The sequence below is a fragment of the Haliaeetus albicilla genome, chromosome Z (genome assembly GCF_947461875.1).
Source record: "Haliaeetus albicilla chromosome Z, bHalAlb1.1, whole genome shotgun sequence".
NCBI lineage: Eukaryota > Metazoa > Chordata > Aves > Accipitriformes > Accipitridae > Haliaeetus > Haliaeetus albicilla.
This window is the reverse complement of record NC_091516.1, coordinates 62,185,242-62,198,712: the sequence shown is the minus strand read 5'-3', so window position 1 is coordinate 62,198,712 and position 13,471 is coordinate 62,185,242. Positions and strand designations below refer to the sequence as shown.

At 47.4% G+C, this 13,471-nt stretch overlaps 1 protein-coding gene across 1 annotated transcript in view; it reads left to right on the top strand.

Annotated features, from left to right (window-relative positions):
* Positions 1 to 1,353: 1,353 nt before the first annotated feature.
* GRIN3A (glutamate ionotropic receptor NMDA type subunit 3A) overlaps positions 1,354 to 13,471 on the top strand; it is a 74,931-nt gene continuing 62,813 nt past the window's right edge. Inside the window, exon 1 of the mRNA XM_069776621.1 lies at positions 1,354 to 2,470. Within this exon, the coding sequence (XP_069632722.1) occupies positions 1,715 to 2,470 (756 nt within the window). The 5' untranslated portion in view covers positions 1,354 to 1,714. The remainder of the gene's footprint in view (positions 2,471 to 13,471) is intronic.

The window sequence follows — 13,471 nt, the reverse complement described above, 5'->3', positions numbered from 1 at the left end:
AAGCTAGCACGAGGTCAGGGTAAACTGCTTGTGAAGAAGTTACCAGCAGGTTTCTAACCACTCCAGGCGTGGAAGGTCTCAAACTGTCCTCCCACGCAGGTCAGCAGACAGCAGGAAACTGCACTGCGTTCCAACAGGGCTGAACCAGCCAGGGAAAGGTGACAGGAGTCCCACAGCTGGAAAACGCATTCAACATCCTGGGCGTCCCCCCGGTCGGTAGGCAGCCTGCACCTCGCCGCGGGGGAGAGCCGTGGGGTTGTTTCCCCTCTGACGGACAGCGTGGCTGTGGGAGAGGGCTTCCCCTAAGACCCTGGAGACCGATCACGCCCCAGAGACACAGCTCCGAGCGTGTCAGCGCCCCGATCGGAGTGCTGAAGTCCGAGACCTACGGTTAGCGCGGCTCCCGAGTGCCCAGGATTAAACCCAATTACCAGAACCGAGACGAGGACGGCACTTCCCACGGCCCCCTTGCCGGCACGCACACAGACGCGCACCTCTGCGCTGCCCTATTTTCTCTTAGCATAAGGCTGTCCTGTCATAAAAGCAATTTTAGAAAGTGTCCGTGGCTTGCTGAGCAGGGATCTCGGGTCCCACGTGTCGAAAAATGATTCGGTTTGAAGCAGCAGCGCACGGGGAAGGCAGCGAGCGCAGCCAGCTCTGCTGGCTTTCCCGACGAGCACGCTGCCGCGGCGGGGGACGCGGTTGCCCGCCCCCCCCAGCCGAGGGGGCGAGGCGAGACACCCCCCCCCCCCCGCCCCGGCCCCCAGCCCCTGCGGGGTCGGAGCAGCCCGGGGTCTCGGTTTCACTTCGCCGCCGCTGCGAGAGCCCCGCGACAACACCCGGGCGGAGGTTTCCGTCGGGGCTGTCCCGGGACGCTTCCCCGGGCCGGGGCGGGAGGGAGCAAACAGGAGGCGCGGAGGGAGCGGGCGATCCCCCGAAAACCCCCCTTCTCCCCCCCCCGGGCGGCCCGCGGGGGCGGCGGCGACTACAAGTCCCGGCTGCCCGGGGAGGAGCCGGCGCGGGGCTGCCGCTCGCCGTCCCTCCCGGTGGGAGCGCAGCGCAGCCCAGCGACCGCCCGCAGCCCCGCCGGCAGCGCCCGCCGCGGCCGACCGGCAACTTTTCTCGCCTCCGGAGCCGGGCAGGGGAGTGCAAGCGAGGGCTGCGGAGGAGAGCCGGGCGGCGGGGGCTGGAAAAGGGAGCCTTGCCCGGGGGGGCGAGGGAGCCGGGCAGGGGGCTGCGGAGGGGGGGAGCCTTGCGAGGGAGCCGGGAACGGGAGTTGCGGTGCAGTGGCGGGGGGGGGGGGGGGGGAGCTGCGGAGGGGAGCCGGGCAGGGGAGCGCACGGTGGGCTCGGGAAGGGGAGCCGAGGAGGGCAGCCCTGCAAGGGACCGCGGCTGCGGGGCCGGGCGGGGAGCCGCTGGGCAGGGCAGCCCCGCAGGGGAGCTTCTCGTTCGGCGCAGGGCAGCCGGCCAGGGCGAGCGCCCGGGCGGAGGAGCCGGGCAGGGGCGCCTCGCCGGCGGCTGCGGCGGGGGCGGCGCGGGGTGCCGCCCCGGGGCCGGGCCGCTCCAAGCCCCGCGGGTCCGTGGGGGGGCGGGCCGGGGGCCGAGCTCCCCCCCACCCCCCCGCCCCGCTTCCAGCCCCGGGGCGTGGGCGCGGCGGCGGCCCCCATGGGCGGCGGCGGGGGCGGCTCTGCGCGGGGGCCGCCCGCCGCGGCTGATGCCGCTGCCGGCCGCCCGCGGGGCGGCTGAGGCGGCTGGCGGGGCCGGGGCCGGGGCCGGGGCCGGGGCCGGGGGAGGCGGCGGCGGCGGCGGCGGCGGGCGGGTCCCGGCCATGTGGCGGCCGGGGGTGCGCGGGCTCCTGGCCCGGGCGTGCCTGCTGCTGCTGCCGCCCTGCGCCCTGGTGCTGGCGGCGGTGCCCGGCTCGGCGTCCCACCCGCAGCCCTGCCAGATCCTGCGTCGCATCGGGCACACCGTCAGGGTGGGGGCCACCCACCTGCAGCCCCGCGCCGCCGCCTGGCCCGAGGAGGCGGCGGGCGGGCGGCGGGCGGGCGGCAGCCCCGAGGGGGGGAGCGCCGCGGGGCCGCGGGGCCGGCGGCCGGGGGGCGGCGGCGGCGGGGAGCGGCGGCCGCCCCCCTCGCCCTCGCCGCGGGACGCGCTGCTGCTGGCCGTGGCGAACCTCAACGGCGTGGCCGGGCTGCTGCCCTACAACCTGTCCCTGGAGGTGGTGATGGCGATCGAGGCGGGGCTGGGCGACCTGCCCCTCTTCCCCTTCTCTTCCCCCAGCGCCTCCTGGAGCAACGACCCCGTCTCCTTCCTGCAGAGCCTCTGCCACACCGTGGTGGTGCAGGGGGTCTCCGCCATCCTCGCCTTCCCGCAGAGCCGCGGGGAGATGCTGGAGCTGGACTTCATCTCGGCGGCGCTGCGCATCCCCGTGGTCAGCATCGTGCTGGGCGAGTTCCCCCGCCGGAGCCCGGTAAGGCGCTGGGGGGGGGGGGAGGGGGGGCAGGGCTCACCCCGCACAGGGGCAGGGCAGGCGGCACCCCCCCGCCACCCCCGGGTACCCTGCGGGGAAGGGTCGGGGTCCGGCCGGCTGCCGGCGGGCGGCTGGGCCGGGCCGGGCCGGGCCGTGGGAGCCGGGCAGCGGTCGGGCTGGGGAGGGACACTGCCCCCGAGCCCTGCCCGGAGAGAAGCGGTCTGAGTCTGGAGCCGCCGGAATCGCTGTTTCTGGTGTTTACCTCCACTTGCATCCTCTCCCGTGTTGGCCCTTGCTCTCAGCCCCGGGGTGGAGGGGGACGAGCATCCTCTCCGTGGGAAGGCCGTGTTTTGCTTCTCGGTGGCAAGAGCTAAGCCGTGATAGCCGCGTTAAGTTGTAGATTTGAGAGGGGAGAGGGGGTCCAGCACATGCACTGCTGAGAAGCTGCTCTTCTGGAGGTCCTTAGCTTGGCTTTTGGAGAAGGACACACTTTGCAGACAAAAAGAAGGTTGTGAGGGGGAAAAAAAAAAAAAGGCTAAAACCAGCATTCAGGGTGTTTATTTATTACTTGTCTAAATGCTGTGCTCTGTGTGTGGGCACTGTGGGTTGTTCACTAGATGACACTTCTCAAGGAAGTTGTTCACTGTAACTTGGCTTTGCAGTGAGCTATCTAAAGCATTAGGATTTTCTTTAGTTCACACATTGCTGCTAGATCAGATTTTTGCTAAATCTAGCTGCCTAACTAAAGTAGTAGAAACTAAAGACTGACTGTCTCTGTGTTTGTGTAGCTAAAACAGTAGAAACTAAATTCGTTGTGTGTGACCGTCAGGCACAAATAGTAGTAATATCCAAGGGGAGCTAAACTTTCTATCACACAGAGATGGTGGCAACTTAAGTGTTACACACTCTGGAAAAAGGTGATAGTTCAATATTTTGCAAATGCGTTTGATGCCAGTTATCATCTTAAGGCAAAAGGGTTGGAAGGAAATGCTCTATTCTGTGTAGCCCATGCAAGGGAAGTCATGAGTAAAATGGCAGAAGCTGCCATTTAAGTAGCCAGGAGAAATGGTTGTTTTATATAACAAGAGATAGCTCAACTTTGCTCTCAAATTGTAATCAGAAGAAACGATTACCAACTTAATTTGCAAAAGCAAATACATAACTCAGCCTGGATCACTGTTAGACTTCTGTAATTTTTTGTGTTAGATTGTGACAGAAAAGGTAGGAGAAGAAAGTCTGTGCTAGGCAGCTCCCAGTCTGTCATTGAAGGTGTGACTGCTGTACGCTGGTCTGAACTCAGCTAGTTTTCTCTACCTCAGCAAAACCCATGTAACTCAGGTTTATGTAGATTTATGCAGCAACTCGAGGGTAATCAGTGCCACCAAATACCACTATTGATGCGTGTTTGGTGCCAGTAGCGTCAAAGTTTGCTCAGTTCCATGTACCAGCTTTTCAGCTACGCTTGCAGTTGTGCTGGAGTGAATAGCCAAAGCTCCCTGAAGACCAGATCCTGAACCCAGCATCTCCTGGCTCTCTGTCTGTTAAAATCAGAATTATTTTCTCTTCCATGCAAGATGGGTTGAAGTTCATCCAAAGCTGCCTGAGGACACAAGATGAGTTAAATGCATATAGCAGAGGGTTACAGTCATTGCTTCTTTCCACAGACTTCACAGCTCCTGCTTAACTTTCACTTTGTTCTCAGTGGGGAGCCAACTGGATCAATCTATCCAAATCAGGACTTTGGTCTTAAGCAGATGTTTAAGCGTCATTGTCTTCAGTGACAATTAAACCAATGCTTGACATTGAACCTGTGCTGAATAGAGTCTGGGTTTTTTTCAGCTGAGCTGAAAAAATCACTCTTCAAGGCTCTGTGGGTTTAAAAAAAAGTCTCAGCCCTACTCAAAGGCCAGCAGGTAATACATTAGTCTCTAAAGATTGGCTTGGAGGGCCTGACATCTTTCTGAACACTCTTTTTTCATACCGTCATGTAATAAATACCATTTTAACGCTAACTCTGGAGGCAATGCTCCAGCAGCCTTACCGTGTGCATACTTCCCAGAGTTACAGGATTTCCAACAGCATCTTGGACCCCGGGGGACCCTGGAGATGTTGACTTCAGCAGCCTCTGGTGTCTTACTACCTGCTGCAGGCAGGGATTCTGTGTCACTCGCAGTCCCATGTCAGCACTGGCATGAAATGAACATGCCATGGACCTCCCACCTTCCTGACTTAACAGCCCCGAAGCCACAGACGGACCACTTCTACTGATTGGCAATTTTAGAGGAGGCAAGTGTAAATGACATCTTTGTAGGTGAGACAGATTTTGCTAATAGGCCCAGCATGCAGTTTTTCAGACAAGAAAAGTCAGGAAGAAAAGACTGAGATCTAACCCTGCTTCTGAAATGTGAAGCATTGGCCTCCCTGGGGTCACCCTTCCCACTGATGCTTTGGCAGAGCAATCCTCCCTCCCTCCAAAACACCACTGCAGCACACCTTGCAGAAGCAGACCCAAAACTTGTTTGCCGTTGAAGAACATTTCCCACTGTCCACCATATGAGGAGCACGGCAAACACGCTAGCGAACTCGATGTTCGCTGGATGCTGTCTCAAGCCACTTCTCCTCAGCATTCAGAATTTTTGTTAGGATGGTTTCAAGGTAGTAATGTCTAACAGGGTCTCATTTTCCGCATTACGCCAGGACAGGAATGTACACATCTGTTTGTACTGCTGCTGAATGTTAACATAATTACTTTATACAGAAGTTTATAATAAGCAGATATTCACTGAAATTGAAAAAGATGTTGATCTTTGAGCAAATCTTGCCTAAGATGGCAAAAAGCAGTACTTAAAATGAAAAAGAAAATAAGGATCCAGAGCTGAAATACATTTGAATAATACTGGCTGTTGCCTCTGTGGCATTTGATGATATACTTCAAACGTGTAACATCGAGAGGAAATCCACAGTGTCACAGCTGGACAACTACAGTCAGATGGATACCTAGAATGTTTTCAAAAGTTTTCTGGTTATTCAAGCATCTTTAAAAGTCTGTTTCTCCTTAAATTCTACTCTCCTGAACTTAAAAAAAAAAAAAAAAAAAAATCGAACAGTCTTCCCCCACAATTAACAATCACAAGACAACAGCCATCACAAAGTGTGGTACAGCATTCGTTCTCTCACAAGGACAGCTTTTGCTGGAGGTTCAGGATTGTGTGTGGCAAAATGCACACATGGCTTCAAGGGCTGCTACACAGAGTAAAATTTGACGTACTTTTTTTTCATTTTCATTTGTATATGTGATTTAATGACTAACATACACTGACAGTAAATCCAGATGCTGTTGTGACCTGAAAAAAGCTGTTTACTTTTCCGAGTTTCCTGTCACTCTAGTAAATTTTCACACTCTAGGTAAGCAAAAGTAACAATTTAACACTATCATTCAGCAAGCAAAAAACCACTGGATTTCTTTACTACTAACACAAATGCAAATTGCACCAAAGCTTTGACACCTCATTATTTTGGAGACAGCAGCTCACGAGCACTGGTGCCATTGAGGCAAGGCTTGTCACCTTATGTATGTTTTGATGAAGAAACACACTTTATTTTTTCATTCTAAGACTGCCAGCTTCATTAATAACTTTCCCAGGGATGGAAGAGGGATAAGATCCAGGGAACATGAACCATAAATAAACACAGTGAAACGTCTTCTAGTACTACAGTTCAGAGCCAAGAGTCTGGGAAGAATAGCCTGTAATATCCATTTTATAGGTGATGCTATCAGAAATGCAGGGGAGGTCATGTTCTCAGTAGCATTTTCTGAACTTCAGAACTTGGGGAGTATTTTTAGTGGGTTTCAGACAGATTAGTAGCTCTGATGTCTTTTAACATGAAAAGGACTCTTCTCAGAGCAATGAAACAGAATAAAGTAAATCTGAATCATCAGTCCCTGCATAGCCAGTCTGCGCTTTATCTGGTTTCCTGAGGAACTGGAATTGCAGCAGTGCTGATTACTGCTATGACTTCAGAGAGGGTCAAAAGAATAAATAAATCAAGTGAGAGTTTTAGGTTAAACAGTGAATTTCCTGGTGAAGTAGCAAGCTCAGCCTCAAAACAGATGCTGTAGAAAGAAACTGACCATTAACATTTAATTTTTGGTTTGTTTTTAAAGGAATTAAGCTTTTTTTTTGGAAACAGCTTTATAGTTCATATATATCAAACCACCCTGGGTGCGGAATTACACATCTTTGCTTTTGGAGACAGCTAGGAATACCACTGTGTGTACAGTATCCCCAGAAGTCACACTGATCTGCAAGACACTGACTATGCAAAGCACCAATGAGGACAGGCAGAAATTACAGCAAGGGAACGGAGATGTGGAAAAGCTTCTGTCCAACTATGCCCACAGACAATTTTTTTCCTCCTTTGAGCCAGAACTGCATTTTTGCAGAAAAGTGGTTTTGATTGGCAAAAAAAAATTAAAAAAAAAAAAAAAAAAGCCTCATTTTCCAGGAGAGACTGCAAAAGACATGCTTGGCTGCAGGTTCTGGTAATTCGAACTGTTATTGCTAATCTGACCTAGTCCAAATGTTGAAGTTTGTAAAGTTACTGTGTAGATGAGGAATATGTATTCAGTCTTTCCCTGTGATCACCAACCCTCCTCACCTCGCACTGCATACATAGTATGGCTTATACGTTTTGTGCACTTCAGGAGTGTTTATGAGAGGTGCCTTGAGGGAAAAAAGTATGGAAATTGAAAGGATGTGCAAACAAATGTTCAGCTGCTTCTCTTTCAGCCAAAGGTCTCTGTGCAGTTTTGCTCATAGTAAGCCTTTGAAACTTGCACAGTTTAGGCCACAGATCTGCTATAACATAAGAGTCCTTTTACATTGCCAGCTAATGTAAAAAAGCTTTGTGTAACTAAGTTTTGCTCTGTAGCCGGGTATCCTGTAAAGTCATTAATTCTTTTAAACACAGATTTCAGAGGCATAACTGATGTTTTGCTGGCAGTGTTGTGGTCCTAGCATCATATGAGAGGTTTCCTCATTGTAACAGTCCTCTGTTAAAAAGAAATTATGCAATGTTTACTAACTGATCCAGTCTCCAACGTCTCACATGCTTTTCCCCAGTATCATACATTTTCCTGAGGTTGTTACTTTGAGAATGGTGTTACTTGTGCTCCTGTGCTATGTTGAACATTGTCAGCTATGAGAGTAGTTTTTATAGTTCATGGTGTTGTCAGCTGAAGCCAATCTGTTACCTTTAAGTTGATAAATGATGTGTGTTGAAGGGAAAGGAGTCCTTGTTTATATTCTTGTCCATGGTCAGAAAGCCCTCAAGTTTGGAGAAAGTGGTGTTGGCGTAACGTTTGGGGGTTGTATTGGCACATTCTATGTTTTGTGTTTTTTTCGTTTAATGCTCAGGGTCTGTTTTCTCTGTGTGTTGCACACTTAGAATCATAGAATGATTTGGGTTGGAAGGGACCTTTAAAGGTCATCTAGTCCAACCCCCCTGCAATGAGCAGGGACATCTTCAACTAGACTAGGTTGCTCAGAGCCCTGTCCACCCTGACCTTGAATAGAATCATTAAGTTTGGAAAAGACTTCTAAGACCATGAAGTCCAAATACTTGATAATACAAGAAGTCATCCATGTCCCCTAAACTGTCAGAGTCATAATAAACACTATTTAAAACACAACTAAAGGCATCTAGTCATGTAAAACAGAACATTGCAGCCTACCTACTCATGGGGACTTCTTTAAGGATAGTTCCTCCATCAACAAGCTTTTGCATACTCAGAAGCATGAGGCAATGAAAAGAAAAAAAAAGAACCAGTCTCTTTATTCCAGTTACAGTGTTTAAGGAGGAGTTCATCATGACTGCAAAACATCCTTTTTCAGAATGCAGGAAAGTGGTGAGAGTATTTTTACTTTCAGTTCTCTCCTCTGGATCCTTAATTTTAACATCCTGTTGAGACAGAAGGAGCCAGAACTCTGCTGGGGTGAACTTTTCCCGTGCTGTCTCCAGCCCCTCTTCTTTGGAAGAAAGCCCCTCAGAAATCCATTGAATTTGCTATCTTGCCATTGGGTTTTTGAGATTAAGGGAATTTGCAACTTAGAATATTTTAGCGTGGTAAATGGTATATTTATACGGTAAATGTATATGACACGTTGAGGTGTGAGAATGTATTGTTTTCCCAGGTGTTTTGTTGCTTATGGAGAAGCCAATTTTTGAGGTGAAGAAGTGTTTTCAAGCATATTAATTCAAGACTTGGAAGTTGTTTGCAATACTAGAAAGTTATTTAGTGTTTCTTACCACCCAAGTCTCAGTGAAATCTTATAGCAGGCTTCTTTCTTAAAGTTCCCTAAGTTTCTTCAACACTTAGCTTAGATAGCATAAAGGTATTCTTATTTTATAGTATTTGTAATTCGTAATATAAGTTGCAAGGCTTGGTTTGCACAACTACCATTCACAGCATTATTCATCATCCATAATTTTCTGTACATTTTTCTTTTCCTGGCAATTATTATTTAAGGACATGTTGGATATGCTTGAATGTCTGCTTATTTCAAAGTTAGGGTGTTACAAGTGCTACAGACTTTGAAACTGGATAGTGCAGCGTTATTTGAAATACATATGTGCATCAGAGATTCTTTGTTTGAGTGGCATCAAGTGAGCAATCTATCTCAAATACAGCAAGGGGTTATTACCCAAATTTAGAATGTGCACTGAGTCTATAATTATTTAGGGTATCTGATTCTGGGAATCCTTAGATAAAATTATGCCAATAATCACTTTGTTCTTGAAGTACATCCAGTTCTGTCAAGCTTTATCAAATCACGTAGTCAACTTCATAAGTTCTGTTGTATTTTCAGTTATATCGATTCCATTTGAAAAGGGTGGTAAAGAGTTAAGATTTGGGAAAGATGTGGATGGAAGGTGATTCTTTTACTTAAATACTATACCAGTAAACATTTCCTACATAAATGAAAAACAAATATCCATATTGAATTGTTATGAAAACTCAAAAGCAAAGATGCCTGCTTTGTAGTTTGATGCGCGTTTGTTTATCAGTCTCTTTCCTCGCTGTACTCATAATAGCATACTGGATTCTAGAGAAAATACCTGAGCTGGCTAGTAACAAGATTTTCTCAATCCTCATCTTGTGCTGCTTCTCTGATGCAGAAAAAGCTGAGTTAATACTGAATTCAATACCATACATGATGTTTTCTTTTTTGTTTTCTTCTGGGTGTTCACAAAACAATGTCTTCCTCACTGCATAGCCTAGAAGAGGTCTTTCATAATACACTGCACAAACTCATCTGGATAATGAGTGATTAAACTATGACAGGGTTAAATCATTGATTATTACTTTACTGAATGATGTGCATTATCAGAAGAAACACCAAAGAATACTTAGCTTTATTCACTAAGTAGAAATCAAAATTTGCCCCAAAAATACAAATTTAAAGACAACTTGCTAGCAGGTACTGTATGAATACAAAAGTTATGCTACTAAACAGATTATTAACAAAGAAAACACTCTCTAGAAATGTAAGTTGGCGTGTTCAGTATAACCTCCCCCAAGAATTTGCCCAAAAAAGTCAGAGAAAGCACACCATCTTTCCACTAAAATGGAAGCAGAGCTATGGAAATTAGAAACCAGCCAAGGATCTTGTCATGCTATATGTTATTCAATTCAATGCTCACAATGAAATTCAAAGACTACTTACAAATGTTTTCATCTAGGGTATATTTAATGAGTTATTTACTATTTAAACTCATGAAATACTGAAAACTCACAGTATTGGAACTTTAGGCTATATTGGATTTAACTACAGTTCTAAACCATCAAATAAAATGTTTATCTCACGGTCTTTTCTTAATATGAAAAAAATCCAGGCATAGCATGGTTAGAATTTATATATTGTGATTAGCAGAAAACTGGAAAAAGCACATTTTCTTTTAAAAATCTAGGATTTTTCTTTCAAAAAAGAATCAGGCTATAAATCCATGTTTCTGTAGCATACTGAAGGGCTTTTAAAGAGGGCAAGGATCATCTTTTCAATCTGATTGAACAAGAGAGTACGCTGAATCTCACTGCAATACCAGTAGCTATGCATTGCAGTTTATTCTGAATAGCTGAAAGGAGCCAGAGAAAAGAGGGAAGAAAACAAGAAAAGGAAGCAAGAAAACTAGAAACATAAATGTCAGTGATACAGGGAGAGAACAGGAGAAAATAAAATGAACTGAGAAAAAAAGGAAGAGGTGCCCTTCTCTGTCTCTTTACTTTTTGTGATTCCAGAACCATAAAAACAAGCGAACTGAATTTTACATGAAAGTACTGTACAAAGAGCTGGGATCACCAAGCACAGAGCAAAACAGCTTGCCCAAGTCAGGGTGGAATTAGCAGGGCTGTCTTGATCCCTGGCTAAGGGCACTTAACTTCCAGTGAGTAATCCTTCCCCCAAAAGTAGTGCAGACCTCCCAGGGAGCTGCTAAGCCAACATCTAGGAAGCAGTGAAAGGAGTAAGGATTAGATCAAAGGCAGATTGCAGTTTATTGCTGCTGCTGGAGGGACTTCTTGCAAAGGGTGTGAGGCCCTGGGGAGGGTGAGTGTAATTAGTGGAAGCCTTTTTTCCTCCTTGGTGCTGAGAATTACTTGAAGAGAGATGCACCTGGGCATCTCAGGAGACAGTCCCACCTGATGCTCTGGCATGTGGGGTCAGACATCTGGTCAGCATTTTAGAGCACTGGAAGACAGACCAAGGTCGCTTGGATACATGCAGCATCATACCAATAGGTGCCCCAAAGGGATTTTCTAATAAATGGGAGCAAGTTCAGGCACAGTGGATTTTGGATTGTAGCTTTGGACATCAGCAACCGTTCTTTACTTCTGGTGTGGCCCTGAAGGTCTCCACATTTTCCCAAACACACTGTCAGTAAGCCAAATTGGTTCTCACCACCATGGGGAGAGGATGTGCAGATGGTGGAAGTAACAGCAGAACTGGGAGAAAGATTTAAGCTTGAGTAGGCAGCAATGACAGATGATTCATTTATTAAGGGAGTCACACTCCAGCAAAGCCATTTGTGCAAGGGACTCCTCATCAGTGTGACTAAGAAGTTCACAATCTGGCCCCAAGTGCTTCACAGCTGTCACATCAAGCTACTAACATTACTCTTGGTAATCATGGACAACTACATGAAGAACTGAGAAGGGACTTGACAGTGTGGCATACCACAAACCACAGTAAGCCACAGTAATTGTTACGTGCCACCTTTGCAGGGCATTGCAACCAAACATTTAAGTGCAGCTGGCCTTGTGACTTGGTTTTGGCTGTAGGCAGGGTTTCAAAACATATCTCTGTTCAGGCTTGATGTTCACCACTTTGTCCTGAGCTTACTGTATCATCTCTCCACAGTGTAGTACAATACAGCCATTCATGAGCGTCTTGCATCCCTGTATATATATATATATACCCTACTGGTATAAGCAGAGAGCATGTGTGTACCACTGCCATGCTAAGCAGCCATCCCTATCTCTGTGAGGTACGCGAGTGCGTTACCAGCAAGTTGAGAAATGATGCTGAACCTCTGATGCACCCTGCTGCACTAAGTCTCCATTGCGATGGACTGCACCCTTGCAGGAGTGGTGAGCTGGGAGAGGCCTCAGGGTCTGCCTGGAAGGTTTCCACTTGGCACCCGTTTGAAAAGATGTGGTGTGCAGCGTGCTGGCTAATTAACTTTTATCTGAAATGTTTCAGTCACCTGAATCTCCATGGCTGCAGGGAGCAGATGGGGAGGTGGAGAAGGAGGGGGAGAAGAGTGAACGTGAATACAGGTGCACCCTCAGCTGCCACTAAGGCATAGTAAATGGGGAAATTACTGTGATCGTTAGATTGTTATTATTATGTAGGAGAAATTAAATGTTAGGGAATTCAGAAGCAGGCACCATTTTTTCCTTTTCTTGCTACAGTATTTTTATTACTTTTTCTTCACCAGCTTTCATCTGTGATGATAGTTTCCAAAGCCTGTTTTACAATGTGGAAAGTATTTGAAATGCATTATAAAAATCTATGAATATGCTGCACAGGCATATTTTAAACTCTTAGTATTTCCCTAAAGGCGTGCTATTCCACTTCCAGCTTTTTTAAGACTGTGAAGGAAATGATTGCCCATGCTGTTCATAAGACATTTTACAAGGCTTTCTAACTTGAGACAGAGTTAAAGGACGAGATAGATCTTCAAGCATAAACTGAGATTTTAAAAAGGAAGTTTTGCATTTGTTGCAAGGAAAGACTATTAGACCTAGCAATTAATAGCCACAAAGAGCAGCTGTATTATGCACCAGGCTCTCTCAGTGATGCTACTGATAAAGCAGTTACATTACACTCATCTTAATAGCGTACTCACTCAAACCAGCTTAAAAAGAACTTTTTTTGCAAATCAGATGAAAAGTCAGTATTATGAGTTCACAGTTCGATAATTTTCCGGTGCTATTTTAGATGAAAGCATAATTATTTATCACTTTCTCAGCGTTTAAGGCTCACATATATATCAGTTAAACAGCTCTCTGTAGGAGAACAGTTGTTTTTAAGAATTTACTGTACTCAACGTAAGCATCAGAACACGGGAAAAATAAGATCTAACCTTTACTTGGAGCTGATAGTTGCCCTCTTTCGAGAGTGTACTGAAACTGGTTTAGCTGTGATTTACATTTTCTTAGTACGCTAATACCATGGAGTTGATTTGACTTCTACATTGGAAGGGCAACAAGGTGAAAGAGTTATGTGCCTGGGTTTCCTCTGTTTGAATTGTATGTCATAGGTGATAAACTATAGAGCTCCGAGGAGACAAATATATACCCAATAACAGCCTTGAGGCAAACGTAGATAAATAGTTAAAGCAAAAAGCATTGATTATGTTTGGTTTAAGCTTTGAGACATGAAAACTTCAGACGCCATTGCACCGTGATGCACTTGCCAAACAGGAGTTTCCAGGAGCTTA